This window comes from Oncorhynchus masou, chromosome 9 (assembly GCF_036934945.1).
Source record: "Oncorhynchus masou masou isolate Uvic2021 chromosome 9, UVic_Omas_1.1, whole genome shotgun sequence".
NCBI lineage: Eukaryota > Metazoa > Chordata > Actinopteri > Salmoniformes > Salmonidae > Oncorhynchus > Oncorhynchus masou.
Window position 1 is genome coordinate 80,732,475 of NC_088220.1, and position 20,084 is coordinate 80,752,558.

The 20,084-nt window shown below is 46.7% G+C and overlaps 2 protein-coding genes across 3 annotated transcripts in view; both read right to left on the minus strand.

Annotated features, from left to right (window-relative positions):
- Positions 1 to 7,258, minus strand: part of LOC135546672 (rho guanine nucleotide exchange factor 17-like) — a 106,116-nt gene extending 98,858 nt beyond the window's left edge. The window contains 2 exon segments of the mRNA XM_064975283.1: positions 1,913 to 2,085; positions 2,088 to 7,258. Coding sequence (XP_064831355.1) covers positions 1,913 to 2,085; positions 2,088 to 6,777 — 4,863 coding nt within the window. The 5' untranslated portion in view covers positions 6,778 to 7,258.
- A 614-nt stretch (positions 7,259 to 7,872) lies between these two features.
- The window catches only part of LOC135546673 (P2Y purinoceptor 3), a 33,302-nt gene continuing 21,090 nt past the window's right edge, over positions 7,873 to 20,084 (minus strand). For both annotated transcript variants that reach the window (XM_064975286.1, XM_064975285.1), the window contains exons 2-3: positions 12,639 to 13,077; positions 7,873 to 12,442 (exon numbers count right to left, since the gene is read on the minus strand). In XM_064975286.1, coding sequence (XP_064831358.1) covers positions 11,737 to 12,442; positions 12,639 to 13,060 — 1,128 coding nt within the window. In that variant the 5' untranslated portion in view covers positions 13,061 to 13,077 and the 3' untranslated portion in view covers positions 7,873 to 11,736. The remainder of the gene's footprint in view (positions 12,443 to 12,638; positions 13,078 to 20,084) is intronic.

The following is a 20,084-nucleotide window of genomic DNA, read 5'->3' on the forward strand; positions in this document are numbered from 1 at the left end:
TAGCTCACCCATTTTCACCTACCTCATCCCCATACTGTTTATATTTATTTACTTTTCTGCTCTTTTGCACACCAATATCTCTACCTGTACATGACCATCTGATCATTTATCACCAGAGTTAATCTGCAAAATTGTAATTATTCGCCTACCTCCTCATGCCTTTTGCACACAATGTATATAGACTCCCCTTTTTTTCTACTGTGTTATTGACTTGTTAATTGTTTACTCCATGTGTAACTCTGTGTTGTCTGTTCACACTGCTATGCTTTATCTTGGCCAGGTCGCAGTTGCAAATGAGAACTTGTTCTCAACTAGCCTACCTGGTTAAATAAAGGTGAAATAAAATAAATAAACTAACTAATAAATGACTAACTACAGGCAGCAGGGTATAAGGACTAGGACTACATACAGCAGGGGATAAGGACTAACTACAGGCAGTAGGGGATAAGGACTAACTACAGGCAGCAGGGGATAAGGACTAACTACAGGCGGCAGGTTGTATGTGCCCACAGTCACATACAATCATAAGCATGAGGTAAATAAAGTAGAGCAGAGCATTGCCCAGTCCTATTAGCCACAGGCGCTAGTCCTATTAGCCACAGGCGCTAGTTTTATTAGCCACAGGCGCTAGTCCAGTAGCTAATGTGCCCAGTCCTATTAGCCACAGGCGCTAGTCCTATTAGCCACAGGCGCTAGTTTTATTAGCCACAGGCGCTAGTCCAGTAGCTAATGTGCCCAGTCCTATTAGCCACAGGCGCTAGTCCTATTAGCCACAGGCGCTAGTCCAGTAGCTAATGTGCCCAGTCCTATTAGCAGCAGGCACTAGTCCAGTAGCTAATGTGCCCAGTCCTATTAGCCACAGGCGCTAGTCCTATTAGCCACAGGCGCTAGTCCAGTAGCTAATGTGCCCAGTCCTATTAGCAGCAGGCACTAGTCCAGTAGCTAATGTGCCCAGTCCTATTAGCAGCAGGGGCTAGTCCTATTAGCCACAGGCGCTAGTCCTATTAGCCACAGGCGCTAGTCCAGTAGCTAATGTGCCCAGTCCTATTAGCAGCAGGCGCTAGTCCAATAGCTAATGTGCCCAGTCCTATTAGCAGCAGGCGCTAGTCCAATAGCTAATGTGCCCAGTCCTACCCCAGAGCAATTTCTCTCCCCCAGAGCAGCTTCTCTCCCCCAGAGCAGCTTCTCTCCCCCAGAGCAGCTTCTCTCCCCCAGAGCAGCTTCTCTCCCCCAGAGCAGCTTCTCTCCCCCAGAGCAGCTTCTCTACCCCAGAGCAGCTTCTCTACCCCAGAGCAGCTTCTCTACCCCAGAGCAGCTTCTCTACCCCAGAGCAGCTTCTCTCCCCCAGAGCAGCTTCTCTCCCCCAGAGCAGCTTCTCTACCCCAGAGCAGCTTCTCTACCCCAGAGCAGTTTCTCTCCTCCCAGAGCAGTTTCTCTGCCCCAGAGCAGTTTCTCTGCCCCAGAGCAGTTTCTCTACCTCAGCGCTATAGAGATAAGGAGCTTGGCAAACTGTCCTCCATATCGGCTCCAAACACTCCATCGCTAGAACATTCTACTGACTAAACACACACACACACACGAAACCAAGCACTCACACATGCAAAGCGCGCACACACACACACACACACACACACACAATCCTGGCGCAACTCTTTAAAGTTGGGCTGATGTTTTTTCATTCTGATTCATAAAGGGCCCCTCCTTGAACACATCATTACCAGCCTAATATGGGGAAGATACATGTCAGAACACAACTCCATCTAGCTGTGTTGTTTTCATCCATGACAACAGCAAACATTCAGCCTCCTCTCCTGCAACATCAAAACACACTTTTGACCACTTAGACACACTCACACACATACACTCACACACATACACTCACTCACACACACACGTTGGCAATGTTACTCACCACTCTGGGTTTGGCTCTCTGTGGGGCTGGTGTGGTCAGCTCCTCACTGCTCTTCCTCTGCAGTCTGGGTTCTCTGGCACCACTGGGAGTAGCAGGGCTGGAGTTGGACCCATCTGGTACAGGCACCGTTCCTCTAGACCCAGACTCAGAACCAGACGGCTCGCTCTCGCCCCTGGAGCATTCAGGGCCAGAATATACTGCTTGGTCACATCTTCCAGGGAGGGGGCCTCCTCACTGGTGGGCTTACCCAGGAGTGAGGGTTCACAGGCAGGTAGTAGGGAAGGCGGATCCCCTTGGGCTCGCTGGGGCTGTGGAGGTGGGAAGATGGGGATGAAGGTAGCAGGTTCGCTGGCGTGGCGGACGTGCTTGGACCTAGTTTTGGGTTTGGGGGGGACCAGAGGCAATGGGGGGGTGAGATCAGTCTGGTCTTGATCCTGGTCCTCTGGACCTGGTTCCGAGTGGTCCAGCTCCTCTGATGCTGATTGGGTGACCCAGTTGGGGCGTTTCCTGTTGGTCCGCCGGCCCATTCCGGGAGACACAAGCTCCGCTAATTTGAGGTCAGAGTTCAATATCTCTCCTCCTCCCACTCTGTCTGTGTCATCACTATGGAGACAGGACTGCACCTCCCTTTCTGATGGGGAGCGGAATTTCCCGCCTTCCTTGTTGCCATGACGACTAAGCAATGGGTGTCCACATTCATCTCCGAGCTCCCCCAGCTCATCTCTCTGCTCACTCAGGATTGGCTCACTGCTGGAGGGCGGGATCTGACCAGGCTGATCCAGCTCACTGACTGGTTCTTTAGGGTGATAGTGACTTTTGAACCCTGGTTCATCAAGCAAGGGGCCGTCACCACGGCGACTGGGGTCAGAGAAGGACTTCTTCTTCGTTGCTTTTCCGTTGTTCTTGTCATCCATCATCAGTCTGTCCATTGCTCCTGGCTCCGCAACAATGTTCCGGATCACATTGCTGTAGTCGTCACGGAGACCACCATCACTGCACAGTGATAGGTCGCTAGCCACGCTGCCCGTGCACTCTGATAGATCAGCTGCAGAGGACGACTCTGGGACACTTCCTCCTCCGACTCCTCCTGTCCCCTTGGAGGAGAGAGAGAGAGACCCCAGCAGGTTACTATCCACAGAGAAGCTGTTATTCCCTTCTTCTGAAACAGAGCGGCGCCGGTGAGGCATGGGGTCGCTTAGCGAACGGTAAACATCCCCATTCCCGTTGGACTCCCCGGTGCTGCTGGAGTCAGAGCCCGCGTTCCCGGTTGAGGAGAACTTACGGCGGCGGCGGATAGCACTCGGAGTGGGAGGAGCCTCAAGTCCTGGGACTGAGGCACTCTGGGATACATTGGCCCTCCCGCTAGTACTGTTGTTGTTATTGACACCGCTCATCTCTGTTACTACAGCAATGCTCTCACTCTCAACCCCAAGGGCAGGAACAAAGACAGGGTTCTCTCGTTTCTCTCTCGCTCCTCCGTTTAACGCTGATCCCTCTCGCATTCCCTCGTGTAACCCTGATCCCTCTCGCATTCCCTCGTGTAACCCAGATCCCTCTCGCATTCCCTCGCTTAACCCCGATCCCTCTCGCATTCCCTCGCTTAACCCTGATCCCTCTCGCATTCCCTCATGTAACCCTGGCCACTCATCCTCATGCAGAGCAGACTGCTTCCAGATGGTCAGGGGTTGACCCAGCACATCTCTGGCCAACGATGATCCTAAACTTGACCTGACAAATAACCTCTCGGGGTCACCCAGTCCAGCCTCTGGTTCTGTGACTATGCCCTCATCAGTGAGGCTCGACTCGTGACCCGATAGCTCATCAACAGATCGGTCATAAAAAACATTCTCCTCAGAATCTCCCTTCTGTTGGAACTTCTCTCTTTCTGTGTTTTCACATTCCCACTCCCTCCACTCGTTTTCTCCTGAAACGGCAACCTCAGCTTCTCCAGCTCTCCTCTCATCTTTTAATTCACCTCCCTCGCCCTCTTTTATCTCCTGCTCCTCCACTTGTTTTCTTTTGAAACCCTCGTCTTCAGTGCCATCTGTTGCTAGCACATCAGCATCATCATTGTCAACATCCTCGAGAGCGCTCATCTGGCAGATATCTCTGATTACCTGTCTGGCCTCCTGGACATACCAGTCCTGCAACGGAGTGGGCATCACATCCTCATACCCATAACCCCCTGCTCTGCAGTCTCCTCCATCACTCTCCACCTCTCTGTCAGGCACCGCCCCCCTCCCTCCATCCCTCTCTTCGTCTTGATCCAAACATTGCTCAGAAGAGCTTCTTTTAGCGGAGGAGCCGGCTGGATGTTGCCTCCCTACTGGTTTATCGGAGTAAGTGAAGGATTTGGCACGTCTGAGAGTTGCAGTGAGGTCCTTTAATGAAGGGCGGAGTCCTGGGTAGAGGCCTCTTGACCCCATCCTGTACACCGTAGATGACCCCTCAGTAACCCCTGACCTGTCCGTCTTTCGAACTCTGAGATCTGATAGGTCACTTTTCAGGAAGCTGAGGAGAGACATAGTTTCTGAGGCTATGTCCGGGTTTGACATTGACATCCTGTTCTTGTCCTTATCACCGACAACACCACCACCACTTAGCAACCGACGGAACACTGTAGTCTCCTCCCTAGCAACCCCTCCAGTGTCCCCTGGGGATGGGGGATTGACAGGGGGAAGAATGCGGGGTTGGCCTCTAACAGGGGTGTGGGAAAAGTTATCCCCGTGTCCGAAGCTGGGGGAGCGGTACATGGTGAAGTTACCATGGTATGTCTTACTGAGCATGGAGGAGGAAGCACCAACCACACTGCCTGGGGTAGTAACATTACAGTTCACCCTTCTGTTAGCATAGCTAGCTTGGTCCTCTTCTTTCAGCGTCTCGGTGCTACAGTATCTACTGCTGCTCTGCGAGCCACCGGGACTCGAAATAAATGACGAAATGTTGACCTTTGACACCCGCGACACCCCTGAGAGGGGTGTGGTTATGCGAGATGTCCCCGCCCCGACTGATGTGTATTTGCGTCTGTAGCTCCCCTGAGCTCCCATCTGGTTAGGAGTGGAATTGCGTCCCCACTGTGCTGCACAGGTGCTAGAGGCTTTGGGTTCTCTGAGCCGGTTCCGGGAGCTCCCAGTCTGTTCTGCGGTGATGTTCTGTTGGTGTCTCTCAAGGTGTTCCATCATACCCGTCTGCTCGTCGTCACTGTCGTCTGACTCGCCATCGTCTCGCCCCGTAGCTACGGCAACCTCGTTGTTCTTCTTTTTTCTCAGTGAGCGCCGTCTCACGGTGTCTCTGCTGGGTCCTAGTGAAGCAGGGCTGTCCTCCTCACTGCCTGAAGACCTGCCAAGGACCTTACCACCCCACCAGCCATTCTTAGCGCGGGAGAGGTAACCTCCACTGACACCTAACGATTGAGGGCTCCTTCCTCCTGCTCGGTGGTGGTACTCCTCTTCTTCGTCTCCTGAGCTGAACCTCCAGCGGGCTGTGATGGCAGCCCTGGCTGAGGCTCTATCAGAGGAGGGGGCCACCGGTCTGGAGGAGCTATGTGAGGAATGTAAACTGTCCCTGGGCTGTCGGGCCCCCTGGCTTTGCCTCTGCTCTCCAGAGGGGCGGACACGGGAGGAGGAGAGGCCCCTGGAGCTGGAGGTGGGGCCAGCGGCGAGGACAGAGGGTGGAGGGTCAGAGTTCAGACTAGATGGACGGGTCTCAGGCCCCTCTCCTCCACTGCTGGGGCTGTGGGCTCTGTGTGTGTTGGATGGCTGGGACACCCTAAGAAACCTACCACTTCTACGAATACTAGTGCTGGCTGGCTCAATCTCTGCCTGGTCTGAGTAGTGCTGGTCAGGGTGAAAGGCTGAGTCCATACCCTGGTGTCTCCTCTCTCTGCCCAGGGAGGCAGCCCTGCTGAGGTGTCTGTCTGACAGTGAGAGGCTAGTGGCTTCAGGGGTTGGGCTGTTGGGAGACTGTCTGTCGCTTATGTCTGCTAAAGAGTTGTCTTTAGAGCTGGCGGAGAGCTGGCGCTGGTTAGAACATTTTAAATCCTCTGCATCAAAAAGCTCTCTGATCTTGGTGACACTGGGCCAGTAGGTTAGGTCAACGTGAACAGGAGGATCTCCATGGTGACTTGGGAAATAGCTCCTGTGTGACTTACAGGCAGGCACCCCACTGACAAAAACGTAATCCTCAGTGTTCGAAGTCTTACTGCAGTTGTTGTTATAAGAGACCGACGGATCAATTTGGGAATAATCTATTTTATCAGCCCCAACGCTGCCTTGAGGAGATTTGCGAGTATACATCCATTTTTGATTTCTCTCCGAATCCGATCCAGAGACCGAGTCTGTGCCCGAATAAAACTTCTGTTCGTGAACTTTAGTGTCATTCGGAGACACTGTTAAAACCGTGTCAGTAACTTGTAAATATCCACTGTCCTCGTGGAATGATTTCCGAGATGGGGACCCTTCTCCCCTGTTGCTTTTAACCCTGGGTAAAGTTGTGCTTTTCCCGGCAACGTTACTGCCAGGGCTCGGAGCTCCATGCGTTCGAGACGAATTAGTGCTACTGAACTTCTCAGTGAGTTGGCGAATAGAGGGAGAAATGGAGGAGAGAGGAGTGGAAGAGCCTTTCTTTAGCTCTGCGGTTGGGAGGCTGGCAGCGGAGATTTTGGAAACTTTCCTTGACACACTAACATTACGCATAGCCGAGGGCTGCGCTTTCTCGGCCGCTGCTGTAGATTGAGGGGGAAGGGCGCTGCTACTACCCTCCAAATTCGTTGTTTTGTTTAGTTGTTCTTCACAGCAACTTTTGTTCGCGCTACAACCTAACTTTCTGAAAGAGACACTGCGATACACCTTCTCCCTTTCTGCCATTGTGCACGTCTTTATTTTGTTCGTTTATCTCCTTTTGCTAATTCATTGATCCAGCACCTTTTCTTTCTGCAGTGCCTAGTTTTAACTCCCGTTCAACCTGGTACAATAGGCGACTTTTAACCACAACTAGCTGGCAAGGGTTTCTCTCTTCTCTACTCCACTGAAAAGAGGGCGAAGGGTTTACACTGAAATGAGAGTGAATTGTGGAGTAAACAAAGTGAAAGAAATAGATAACTGTTCTGCATTCTGACCTTACAATATGTCCTCTCGAATCGCATCCAAGCACGACGAAAAAGGGCAAAAGTTTGTCCAAACGTTTCTCCCTTCAACTATGCAGGGTTTTTTTCTCCATAGATTCCCCCATATTCCCGAATCTTTCCCATCACTTTATACACGCGGATTGCCATAAACTCACAATTCACTATAATCCCGAACTGTTGCTATGTTCCTTATTTTTGTTGACATAATTGAGTGATTTGTGTTTTTGAATGCAAATGCCTGAGAATGAGAGAACAGTCGTGGGCGGGACTAGTCGGGGTATAAGGGCTGTCATAGCCCCTCGGGAATAGGCAGAAAAAAAACATTTCCTTTTAGATGGGGATAAACAGATATTGCGGGCAGAGAGGGATAATTATAGCTCAGGACCGTGTAAACCGTCGGAGCGCTGAGAAATTGTACTTGAAACTAAATTAAACTAGAATAACATTTGGTAACAGTGTTTCCACTGTCAGTGTATTTAATTAAGTGATTATTAAGTGCTGACTCACGCGGGTTCGTGAGTGTCGTGTTTGCGAATTGTGTCAACGTTAAAGCATTCTCTCGTGCACAATGGTTTATGTTTTTTCCCATGACGGTCTGGTAAAGTAGCTCTTTGTTCGAGCAGGGATATTATACCGTCCTCTGGGCGATGGGATGTTGACCGCAGCGCCATCTTACGGTCGATGTATAAAAGTTCATCATCCTTTTTGCTCTTAGTGTCGAGCCTATGATCTGCCTCTCCCAAAAACCTGCACTCACTGTTTTTGTAGATGAGGGGCAGAGCAGGAACAGAACATTTCCAATGAATATATGAACTGTATACCAGAATAAAACTAATTTGGTTGATACATGTAATCTTTATTGACAACAGCAAGTTTATTACAGTGTCAACAGGCTTGTTAATTGAAGAGGCCATCTACAAAGCAGAGGCATGAGCATGTATGAAACAGCACAACTAATAAATACATGTACTAACATAAGTGAAGAAATACAAATTAGTTTTAACAAAAATATAATTCAGATCTCTTTATGTTATAAAAATAAGACTTCACTGTAAAACAAAAAAATACACTGACTCAAATATATCCGCTCCAAGAAGAGCATCTGACATCTACCTTGGTTCCTATTAGACCCATTCAGACATGTGCCCCACATAAAACATATCACTTCATTAAGGGCCTTAAGCTAAGGAAGAGGTTAAACAAACACAACACACATTCCAGACAGACTTAGGAACAAAAACATCAGCTGTCACTCACATTTGACCAAAACAAGCCAATAATTTGTGGTATTGAGTAATTGAGTAATCCAATCTTCTGACAGGAACAACAGCGGATCTGGCAGTCCTGTGATATCCTCTTGGAGACTTATGTACAAGGCCATGGTTTGAAAAAAATAACAGAAAAACAAAACACATTAAGCAACATTTAACTAAAAGAAAACTAGACCTCATCATGTAGTGGCAAAACTATTGAGCAGTGAATTAGACCACAAAGCATCAGTATACATCTACATGCCAGGGACACGTTGTCATGCATACAAGTGCTTATTTCAAGACATTTAAAATGTTTGTCTCAGACATTCTCACTTTTAAAATATGTCTAAATACCTATTAGATAGGAAAGGTACAGTACACACAAGAAACAGCACACCACAGTTGAAACAGTCAATTTCAGAAGGATAATCCAACCCCAGAATATATATATATATATATATATATATTTTTTTTTATGAAACTCTGGTCAATTTGGTGAAAGCATGTGTTCTATCGGTAGGTCAAAGAAAACATTTCCTAGTGATTTAACTTGGAAGTGGTCAGTCTGTGAAATCAGGAAATCGTGTAGGAACGCGTCATAGCTAGATGGTTCTCATCACGTTTCATAAAAGCTTTTAAAAACAATTACCTGCAATCTAGATCACCAAGTCGGCCAATAGATAGTATGGGTATACTTGTCTAGAGCGCATCCACTCATTTACATATATAACGGGTGGGTCTGATCCTGACTGCTGATTGGTTAAAACCGCATTCCAGCCGGTGTCTATTCCGCAAATTACCACTGGCTAAATCTATGACGTTAAAATGCCGATTTACTCTGTTCCATCTCACTGCGCAATCCACTGTCTCATCTACCCAGCCAGGAAATGTATAAACTTCATCTCCACTATAAAAAAGCATTTAGACATTCTCACATTTCTTTTAGAATAACATTTAGTTTTCAACAGCATAGATTTGTATAAACCTTGCTGTCTCTATCTCCAACATTTGCAACATTGTTTCAATAATTCCCTCATAGCCAGTGTCTCGGGCCTAACAACACCCGTGTCAATATATCCTCCAAAGACCGGCTTTTCGGGCAAATATCATGACAAAGTACACATTTAACTTAGATATGCTCAATCTAAAACATTGTACCAATTTATTCAACTCAGTTTTGTCCTTCAAGTACCATCTTGCAATGCATACTGTGTGCCTGTGGGGAAACGTGGATCATTGTTGAAACCATGGATCATTGTTGCCATAACAACGTATTCTGTACTCACTCTGGGCAAAGAGGAACTGCAAACTGAATAGTGAGATATACTCCTAAATTGATAGTAGTTTGATTAGGTGATTTTACAGCCAACTAGCTACTTTACATGCTGATATTGACTTTGCTATTGCTGTGTGTAGCCACGTTTGCTAGCTAGCCCAGAAAGAGAGCATTGCATGTTTTGTAGTTGACTTGAGCTGCAAAAGATTCCACATCGATTTTCAAATAGCTAAAAATGAAATATTTGTTAAAAAAAAAATATATATAGATATATATATATACACACTGCTCAAAACAATAAAGGGAACACTTAAACAACACAATGTAAATCCAAGTCAATCACACTTCTGTGAAATCAAACTGTCCACTTATGAAGCAACACTGATTGACAATGCATTTCACATGCTGTTGTGTAAATGGAATAGACAACAGGTGGAAATTATAGGCATTTAGCAAGACACCCCCAATAAAGGAGTGGTTCTGCAGGTGGTGACCACAGACCACTTCTCAGTTCCAATGCTTCCTGGCTGATGTTTTGGTCACTTTTGAATGCTGGCGGTGCTTTCACTCTAGTGGTAGCATGAGACGGAGTCTACAACCCACACAAGTGGCTCAGGTAGTGCAGCTCATCCAGGATGGCACATCAATGCGAGATGTGGCAAGAAGGTTTGCTGTCTCTGTCAGAGTAGTGTCCAGAGCATGGAGGCGCTACCAGGAGACAGGCCAGTACATCCGGAGATGTGGAGGAGGCCGTAGGAGCGCAACAACCCAGCAGCAGGACCTACCTCCGCCTTTGTGCAAGGAGGAGCACTGCCAGAGCCCTGCAAAATGACTTCCAGCAGGCCACAAATGTGCATGTGTCTGCTCAAGCGGTCAGAAACAGACTCCATGGGGGTGGTATGAGGGTCCGACGTCCACAGGTGGGGGTTGTGCTTACAGCCCAACACCATGCAGGACGTTTGGCATTTGCCAGAGAACACCAAGATTGGCAAATTCGCCACTGGCGCCCTGTGCTCTTCACAGATGAAAGCAGGTTCACACTGAGCACATGTGACAGACGTGACAGTCTAGAGACGCCGTGGAGAACGTTCTGCTGCCTGCAACATCCTCCAGCATGACCGGTTTGGTGGTGGGTCAGTCATGGTGTGGGGTGGCATTTCTTTGGGGGGCCGCACAGCCCTCCATGTGCTCACCAGAGGTAGCCTGACTGCCATTAGGTACCGAGATGAGACCCCTTGTGAGACCATATGCTGGTGCGGTTGGCCCTGGGTTCCTCCTAATGCAAGACAGTGCTAGACCTCATGTGGCTGGAGTGTGTCAGCAGTTCCTGCAAGAGGAAGGCATTGATGCTATGGACTGGCCCGGCATGCTCATCAGGAGCATGCCCAGGCGTTGTAGGGAGGTCATACAGGCATGTGGAGGCCACACACACTACTGAGCCTCATTTTGACTTGTTTTAAGGACATTACATCAAAGTTGGATCAGCCTGTAGTGTGGTTTTCCACTTTAATTTTGAGTGTGACTCCAAATCCAGACCTCCATGGGTTGATCAATTTGATTTCCATTGATACATTTGTGTGATTTTGTGGTCAGCACATTCAACTACGTAAAGAAAAAAGTATTTAATAAGAATATTTAATTCATTCAGATCTAGGATGTGTTATTTTAGTGTTCCCTTTATTTTTTTGAGCAGTGTATATTGTTTTCTTATATTAGTGTTATGCACTGTTAATCATAGGAATGTGTGGTTTGGGGTGGATTATAATTAAGGCCATGGGACATGTAGGTAACACACGCCACCTAGTGGCTCATATACTAAACAGACATACAGGATGCATTACATAATACTATGGCAACCAAACGCAGTGTTGTGGCTGACTACTTCATGCATTTTAGCAAACACACTGGCTTGTTCACATGCTGGCAGAGCAGAAGTCAATGAGGGTTCTGGGTGGGTTCTAAGTACCCAAAAACCCATGTATCTATGTGTAATACAACTGTGGACTATAGATCTAGGTGTAATACAACTGTGGACTATGGATGTTCACACACACACACACACACACACACACACACACACACACACACACACACACACACACCTTAGTTATTTTGTTTCAAAGTGAGTTTCCATTGAATGAGCTTTGAGTTAAACATGGGTCCTAAATAATCAAGGGTTCTTGGTGAGGTTTTTCACTTTCTCACATCTTGGTTCCCGGTCTCTGAGAGTGGTGATCTTGGTGACCAGTATTCTGGTGCTCCTGCGGAACCGCGGCTGTGTGAAATAGAACAGTATAGGATCTAGAACGCTGTTCATGCTGGCGAATGGCCTGGTGCACTTGTAGATCACTGAGAACAGGTTCCGTGTCGCACACGGAGCATCTGATAAGGTTCGTACCAACAGGTACATGGTTTTAGTAAGGTGGAACGGCAGGAAGCTCACAGCAAACACCGTCACCACAATGATTATCATCTTCACCGCCTTGTCCCGTTTCTCCATTGAGGCGGCCATGTTAACACCCTGATAGGACGGCGGGCGGCAGAGGAGGCGACCCATGCGACAGTAGCACGCCACCACGCCCATAAAAGGCAACAGGAAGCCCAGGCAGGTCAGAGCCATCCCATAGGGGTAGTAGTCAGCCGAGTGCTCCGGGGGACTCAGGTCGTAACAGACGGTGCGGTTGCGTTGTGTTCCTGTGGAGGCGTAGTGGAACGTGGGGGCACAGAGGACGACGACCACCAGCCACACACCCCCACACACCACCCATGCCAGCCTGCGACCCCCCTGCTTGTGCCAGCCGGCCATAGGGTGGCAGATGCCCACGTAGCGCTGGAGGCTGATACAGGTCAGGAACAGTATACTGCCATGCAGGTTACTGTGGAAACAATAAATAACATCAATGATATTAAAATGACAGGGTTCTCGCTCTACAATACACCTAAAGCTCCCTCCGCAGAAAGGTAACATGCAGTGTATGACTCATTATTACTTGTAGAACTGTCAGTATGTGTTTTTCAAGTAATCTATAGAACTATGATATGAATAGGTCAGTTAATGAGTAGCTCTACTACCTGTAGAACTGAAAGCGGACCAGTTTGCAGGCCAGCTCTCCAAAGGGCCAGTAGTCATGATTGGCGTAGTTGTAGATGAGCAGAGGTAGTGACATCACATACAGGAAGTCAGCCGTGGCCAGGTTGAGCATGTAGACGTTGCTCCGGGTCAGGTTGGGTCGTGACCTCCAGATCTTCAGGATGACCACTCCATTCAGAGGCAGACCAATCAGGAAGACCACACTGTAGATGGCAGGAAGTAGGAAGCGCTTAAAATCCTCCTTATAGGTGCAGTCTGACCCTGTGACATTGTTGTCGCCCAAGGCGATAAGGTTGTCCTCCGAGTGGGGTTCTGTGTATGGTCCAGAGGAGGAACCTTCTGCTGTGAATGTTCCATTTAGGAATGGTTCCGTAGAGAACACTTCTAGAGAGGATATTGACATGGCAACAGCTTCACATTCTGAAACAGGGAAGAGAGGAGTGGGTTAATTGCATCAAAGTTGACAACCCTGCAGTGCTGCGCAATTAACCAATTTTTATTTTTGTGGTTGTTAAATAACTAATTGACTGACATCGGTTCAATTACTTGAATTCCTTATAGTATTTTTTTGTGAGCCCAACACAAATAATTCACGATACAAATCAAGTCAATTGAAGAGACTAAATTAGTTAGTGTTAATTTAGATTGTAAACTGTCATGGTCGAAACATATAGATTCAATGGCTGTGAAGATGGGGAGAGAGAGGTTTGTCTGTAATAAAGAGATGCTCTGCCCCAGGACTACCTGACATGATGACTCCTTGCTGTCCCCAGTCCACCTGGCCGTGCTGCTGCTTCAGTTTCAACTGTTCTGCCTTATTATTATTCGACCATGCTGGTCATTTATGAACATTTGAACATCTTGGCCATGTTCTGTTATAATCTCTACCCGGCACAGCCAGAAGAGGACTGGCCACCCCACATAGCCTGGTTCCTCTCTAGGTTTCTTCCTAGGTTTTGGCCTTTCTAGGGAGTTTTTCCTAACCACCGTGTTTCTACACCTGCATTGCTTGCTGTTTGGGGTTTTATGCTGGGTTTCTGTACAGCACTTTGAGATATCAGCTGATGTACGAAGGGCTATATAAATAAATTTGATTTGATTTTGATTTGATTTGAAGAAGTTTTCAACCTAGTTCAGTGCAGAAACATGATAATTAACTACAATGACCATAATCCATTGTGCCCGTTCTTTTAGGCTCAGACAGAGATGCATACACTTTTACGCTGTGTTAGGTTAGATACACAGCTTGCTGCCAGATCTTAGCACTGGTGTCGTGAACCCCAAAAATCTGAGGGGGCACAAAGTACATGAGGATGGCTAGGGGAGGTGCTCTGTAGGGGGGCTTGGCCCCCTGTCCGCAAATTGGACCATTTAGGATATTTCTAAACACCTTTCTCCTACAATCTAGAGCCATAAGCATTATGCCTAATTCTATGTCAAAAATATACTTATTTTTCTTTCTTTTTAAAAGAAACTAAATATACTTCTCTGCATCTCTGATGGGAAAAAGGAGTGGCTAATAAGTCTGACTGCACAGCTGGCTGACTGACTGGCTGACTGACTGACTGGCTGACTGACTGCACAGCTGGCTGACTGACTGGCTGACTGACTGACTGGCTGACTGGCTGACTGGCTGACTGGCTGACTGACTGGCTGACTGGCTGACTGGCTGACTGGCTGACTGGCTGACTGACTGGCTGACTGACTGGCTGGCTGACTGGCTGGCTGACTGGCTGGCTGACTGGCTGACTGACTGGCTGACTGACTGACTGGCTGACTGACTGGCTGACTGGCTGGCTGACTGGCTGGCTGACTGACTGGCTTACTGGCTGACTGACTGGCTTGCTGGCTGACTGACTGGCTGGCTGGCTGACTGACTGGCTGGCTGGCTGACTGACTGGCTGACTGGCTGGCTGACTGGCTGGCTGACTGGCTGACTGGCTGGCTGACTGGCTGGCTGACTGGCTGGCTGACTGACTGACTGGCTGCAAGTTGAGGAATAATGAGACCAAACTCAACAAAAAGAGGAGACTGTATTACGAAGCCAAGATCAATGATATAAAGAAAGAAAAAACGAAATCAGATGTGGCTTTATTCATCTCAAAACCATTTGATGTTGCCAATTACTTTAATGATTACTTCATTGGCAAAGTGGGCAAACTTAGGCAGGAAATGCCAGCAAAGAACAGTAAGCCATGGTATTAAGGTATTAAAAAAAATAACAAATAATGAAAGAAAAGCATTTGAAAGTTTGAATTTTGTAAAGTTAGTGTGGGAGCGGTGGAAAAAGTATGTTGATCAGTAATGACAAAGCTCCTGGCATTGACAAGTTAGATGGAAAGATACGGAGGATGGTCGCCGACTCTATAGCCACTCCTATCTGACATATATTTAATCTTAGCCTAGAGGAAAGTCTTTGTCCTCAGGCCTGGAGGGAAGCCAAAGTCATTCCACTACCAAAGCATGGTAAAGCAGCCTTTACTGGTTCTAACAGCAGACCTATCAGCTTGCTGCCAGCTCTTAGCAAACTGTTGGAAAAAAATGGTGTTTGACCAAATACAATGCTACTTCTCTGTAAACAAATTAACAACAGACTTTCAGCATGCTTATAGAGAAGGGCACAACTGCACTGACACAAATCACTGGTGATTGGTTGAAAGATATTGATAATAAGATGATTGTGGGAGCTGTACTGTTATATTTCAGTGCAGCCTTTGATATTATTGACCATAACCTGTTGTTGAGAAAACACGTGTTATGGCTTTTGGTACAAATCATTCCCTAAATTGTAGACCTCAGCTGAATCTTGTAATGAATGGTGTGGCAGTTGAATAAATTGAAGAGACTAAATTAGTTAGTGTTAATTTAGATTGTAAACTGTCATGGTCGAAACATATAGATTCAATGGATGTGAAGATGGGGAGAGAGAGGTTTGTCTGTAATAAAGATCTGCTCTGCATTTTTGACACCACACCCCACAACGCAAGTCCTGCAGGCTCTAGTTTTATCTTATCTTGATTATTGTCCAGTCATATGGTCACGTGCTGCAAAGAAAGACCTCGTTAAGCTGCAGCTGCCCAGAACAGAGCGGCACGTCTTGCTCTTCATTGAAATCAGAGGGCTGATATTAATACTATGGTATGCCAGTCTCTCTTGGCTAAGAGTTAACTAAGGAAAGACTGACTGCACCACTTCTTGTTTTTATAAGAAACATTAATGTGCTGGAAAATCCAGTACGGTGTTTAGCAGTGGGAATGCCTGTCTGTCTGTCAGCCCCCCCCCCCCAAAGTTTTGGCCACGACCAAAAACATATCCACTGCATTTCAACCCTGCCACAAAAGGACCAGCTGTCATCATGTCAGTAATTCTCTCAAGTGTTGACGAGGACAAGGCTGGAGATCACTCTGTCATGCTGACTGAGTTCGAATAAGAGACTGGAAGCTTCAAAAGGAGGGTGGTGCTTGGAATCATTGTTCTTCCTCTGTCAACCATGGTTACCTGCAAGGACACACGTGCCGTCATCATTGCTTTGCACAAAAAGGGCTTTACAGGCAAGGATATTGCTGCCAGTAAGATTGCACCTAAATCAACCATTTATCAGATCATCAAGAACTTCAAGGAGAGTGGTTCAATTGCTGTGAAGAAGGCTTCAAGGAGCCCAAGAAAGTCCAGCAAGCGCCAGGACCGTCTCCTAAAGTTGATTCAGATGCTGGATCGGGGAACCACCAGTACAGAACTTGCTCAGGAATGGCAGCAGGCAGATGTGAGTGCATCTGCACGCACAGTGAGGCGAAGACTTTTGGAGGATGGCCTGGTGTCAAGAAGGGCAGCAAAGAAGCCACTTCTCTCCAGGAAAAACATCAGGGACAGACTGATATTCTGCAAAAGGTACAGGGATTGGACTGCTGAGGACTGGGGTAAAGTCATTTTCTCTGATGAATCCCCTTCCCGATTGTTTGGGGCTTCCAGAAAAAAGCTTGCCCGGAGAAGACAAGGTGAGCACTACCATCAGTCCTGTGTCATGCCAACAGTAAAGCATCCTGAGACCATTCATGTGTGGGGTTGCTTCTCAGCCAAGGGAGTGGGCCCACTCACAATTTTTCCTAAGAACAAGGCCATGAATAAAGAATGGTACCAACACATCCTCCGAGAGCAACTTCTCCCAGCCATCCAGGAACAGTTTGGTGATGAACAATGCCTTTTCCAGCATGATGGAGAACCTTGCCATAAGGAAAAAGTGATAACTAAGTGGCTCGGGGAACAAAACATCAATATGTTGGGTCCATGGCCAGGAAACTCCCCAGACCTTAATCCCATTGAGAAGTTGTGGTCAATCCTCAAGAGGCGGGTGGACAAACCAAAACCCACAAATTCTGACAAACTCCAAGCATTGATTATGCAAGAATAGACTGCCATCAGTCTATTGTGGCCCAGAAGTTAATTGACAGCATGCCAGGGCAGATTGTAGAGGTCTTGAAAAAGAAGGGTCAACAATGCAAATCTTGACTCTTTGCATCAACTTCATGTTATTGTCAATTAAAGCCTTTGACACTTACGAAAAGCTTGTAATTATACTTCAGTATTCCATAGTAACATCTGACAAAATTATCAAAAGACACTGAAGCAGCGAACTTTGTGAAAACTTTTGAGAATGACACATATTAATTTTGGCCATGACTTTATGTCTGTGGTTTCAAGATCTCTCTCTTATCCTAGCCCCTTCACTAGAGGTCGACCGATTATGATTTTTCAACGCCGATACCAATTATTGGAGGACCAAAAAAAAGCTGATACCGATTAAATCGGACAATTTGTTTTACATTTATTTGTAATAATGACAATTACAACAATACTGAATGAACACTTACTTTAACTTAATATAATACATAAATAAAAATCAATTTAGCCTCAAATAAATAATGAAACATGTTCAATTTGGTTTAAATAATTCAAAAACAAAGTGTTGAAGAAGTAAAAGTGCAATATGTGCCATGTAAAAAAGCTAACGTTTAAGTTCCCTGCTCAGAACATGAGAATATATGAAAGTTGGTGGTTCCTTTTAACATGAGACTTCAATATTCTAAGGTAAGAGGTTTTAGGTTGTAGTTATTATAGTATTTATAGGACTATTTCTCTCTATACCATTTGTATTTCATATACCTTTGACTATTGGATGTTCTTATAGGCACTTTAGTATTGCCAGTGTAACAGTATAGCTTCCGTCCCTCTCCTCGCTCCTACCTGGGCTCGAACCAGGAACACATCGACAACAGCCACCCTCGAAGCAGCATTACCTTGCAGATCAAGGGGAACAACTACTCCAAGTCTCAGAGCGAGTGACGTTTGAAACGTTATTAGCGCGCACCCCACTAACTAGCTAGCCATTTCACATCGGTTACACCAGCTTAATCTCGGGAGTTGATAGGCTTGAAGTCATAAACAGCGCAATGCTTGAAGCAGAGCGAAGAGCTGCTGGCAAAACGCACAAAAGTGCTGTTTGAATGAATGCTTACGAGCCTGCTGCTGCCTACCACCGCTCAGTCAGACTGCTCTATCAAATCATAGACTTAATTATAATAACACACAGAAATACAAGCTTTTGGTCATTAATATGGTCGAATAGTGATTATGATTGATTGATTGTTTTTTTATAAAGAGAAGTTTAATGCTCGCTAGCAACTTACCTTGGCTTCTTACTGCATTTGCGTAATAGGCAGGCTCCTCGTGGAGTGCAATGAGAGGCAGGTGGTTAGAGCGTTGGACAAACGTTAGTTAACTGTAAGGTTGCAAGATTGAATCCCGGAGCTGACAAGGTAAAAATCTGTCGTTCTGCCCCAGAACAAGGCAGTTACACACGGTTCCTAGGCCGTCATTGAAAATAAGAATGTGTTCTTAACTGACTTGATTAGTTAAATAAAATGTGTAAAAAAATATATATTATTATTTTTTAAATTTTTTTAATCGGTGTCCAAAAATAACGATTTCCGATTGTTCTGAAAACTTGAAATCGGCCCTAATTAATCAGCCATTCCGATTAATCGGTCGACCTCTACCCTTCACCATCTCTCTAATCCTAGCCCCTTCACCATCAACATCTCTTAACCCATCCCCTTCACCATCAACATCTCTTAACCCATCCCCTTCACCAGCAACATCGCTTAACCCATCCCCTTCACCATCAACATCTCTTAACCCATCTCCTTCACCATCAACATCTCTTAACCCATCCCCTTCACCATCAACACTCACTCTTATCCTAGCCCCTTCACCATCAACAATCTCTCTCTCTTAACCTGGCCCCTTCACATCATGCCAGCCCCTTCGCCATCAACGTCTTATCCCAGCCCCTTCGCCATCAACGTCTTATCCCAGCCCCTTCGCCATCAACGTCTTATCCCAGCCCCTTCGCCATCAACGTCTTATCCCAGCCCCTTCAACGTCTTATCCCAGCCCCTTCGCCATCAACGTCTTATCCCAGCCCCTTCGCCATCAACGTCTTATCCCAGCCCCTTCGCCATCAACATCAATGTCTTATCCTAGCCCCTACACCATCAACATCAATGTCTTATCCTAGCCCCTACACCATCAACATCAAATCCTAGCCCCTTCAACATCAACATCTTATCCTAGCCCCTTCACCATCAACATCTTACCCTATCACCATCAACATCTTATCCTAGCCCCTTCACCATCAATGTCTTATCCTAGCCCCTTCACCATCAACGTCTTACCCTAGCCCCTTCACCATCAATATCAATCTCTTAACCTGGCCCCTTCACATCAATCTCTTATCCTAGCCCCTTCGCCATCAACATCTTATCCTAGCCCCTTCACCATCAACTTCAATCTCTTAACCTCTTCACCATCAACATCTTAGTCTAGCCCCTTCGCCATCAACATCAATGTCTTATCCTAGCCCCTTCACCATCAACATCAATATCTTATGCCAGCCCCTTCACCATCAACGTCTTATCCCAGCCCCTTCACCATCAACGTCTTATCCCAGCCCCTTCAACATCAACGTCTTATCACAGCCCCTTCAACATCAACGTCTTACCCTAGCCCCTTCACCATCAACGTCAACATCTTATCCTAGCCCCTTCACAATCAATGTCTTATCCTAGCCCCTTCACCATCAACATCTTATCCTAGCCCCTTCACAATCAACATCTTATCCTAGCCCCTTCACCATCAACATCTTATCCTAGCCCCTTCACCATCAACATCTTATCCTAGCCCCTTCACCATCAACATCTTACCCTAGCCCCTTCACCATCAATATCTTATCCTAGCCCCTTTACCATCAATGTCTTATCCTAGCCCCTTCACCATCAACATCAATCTCTTAACCTGGCCCCTTCACATCAATCTCTTATCCTAGCCCCTTCGCCATCAACATCTTATCCTAGCCCCTTCACCATCAACAT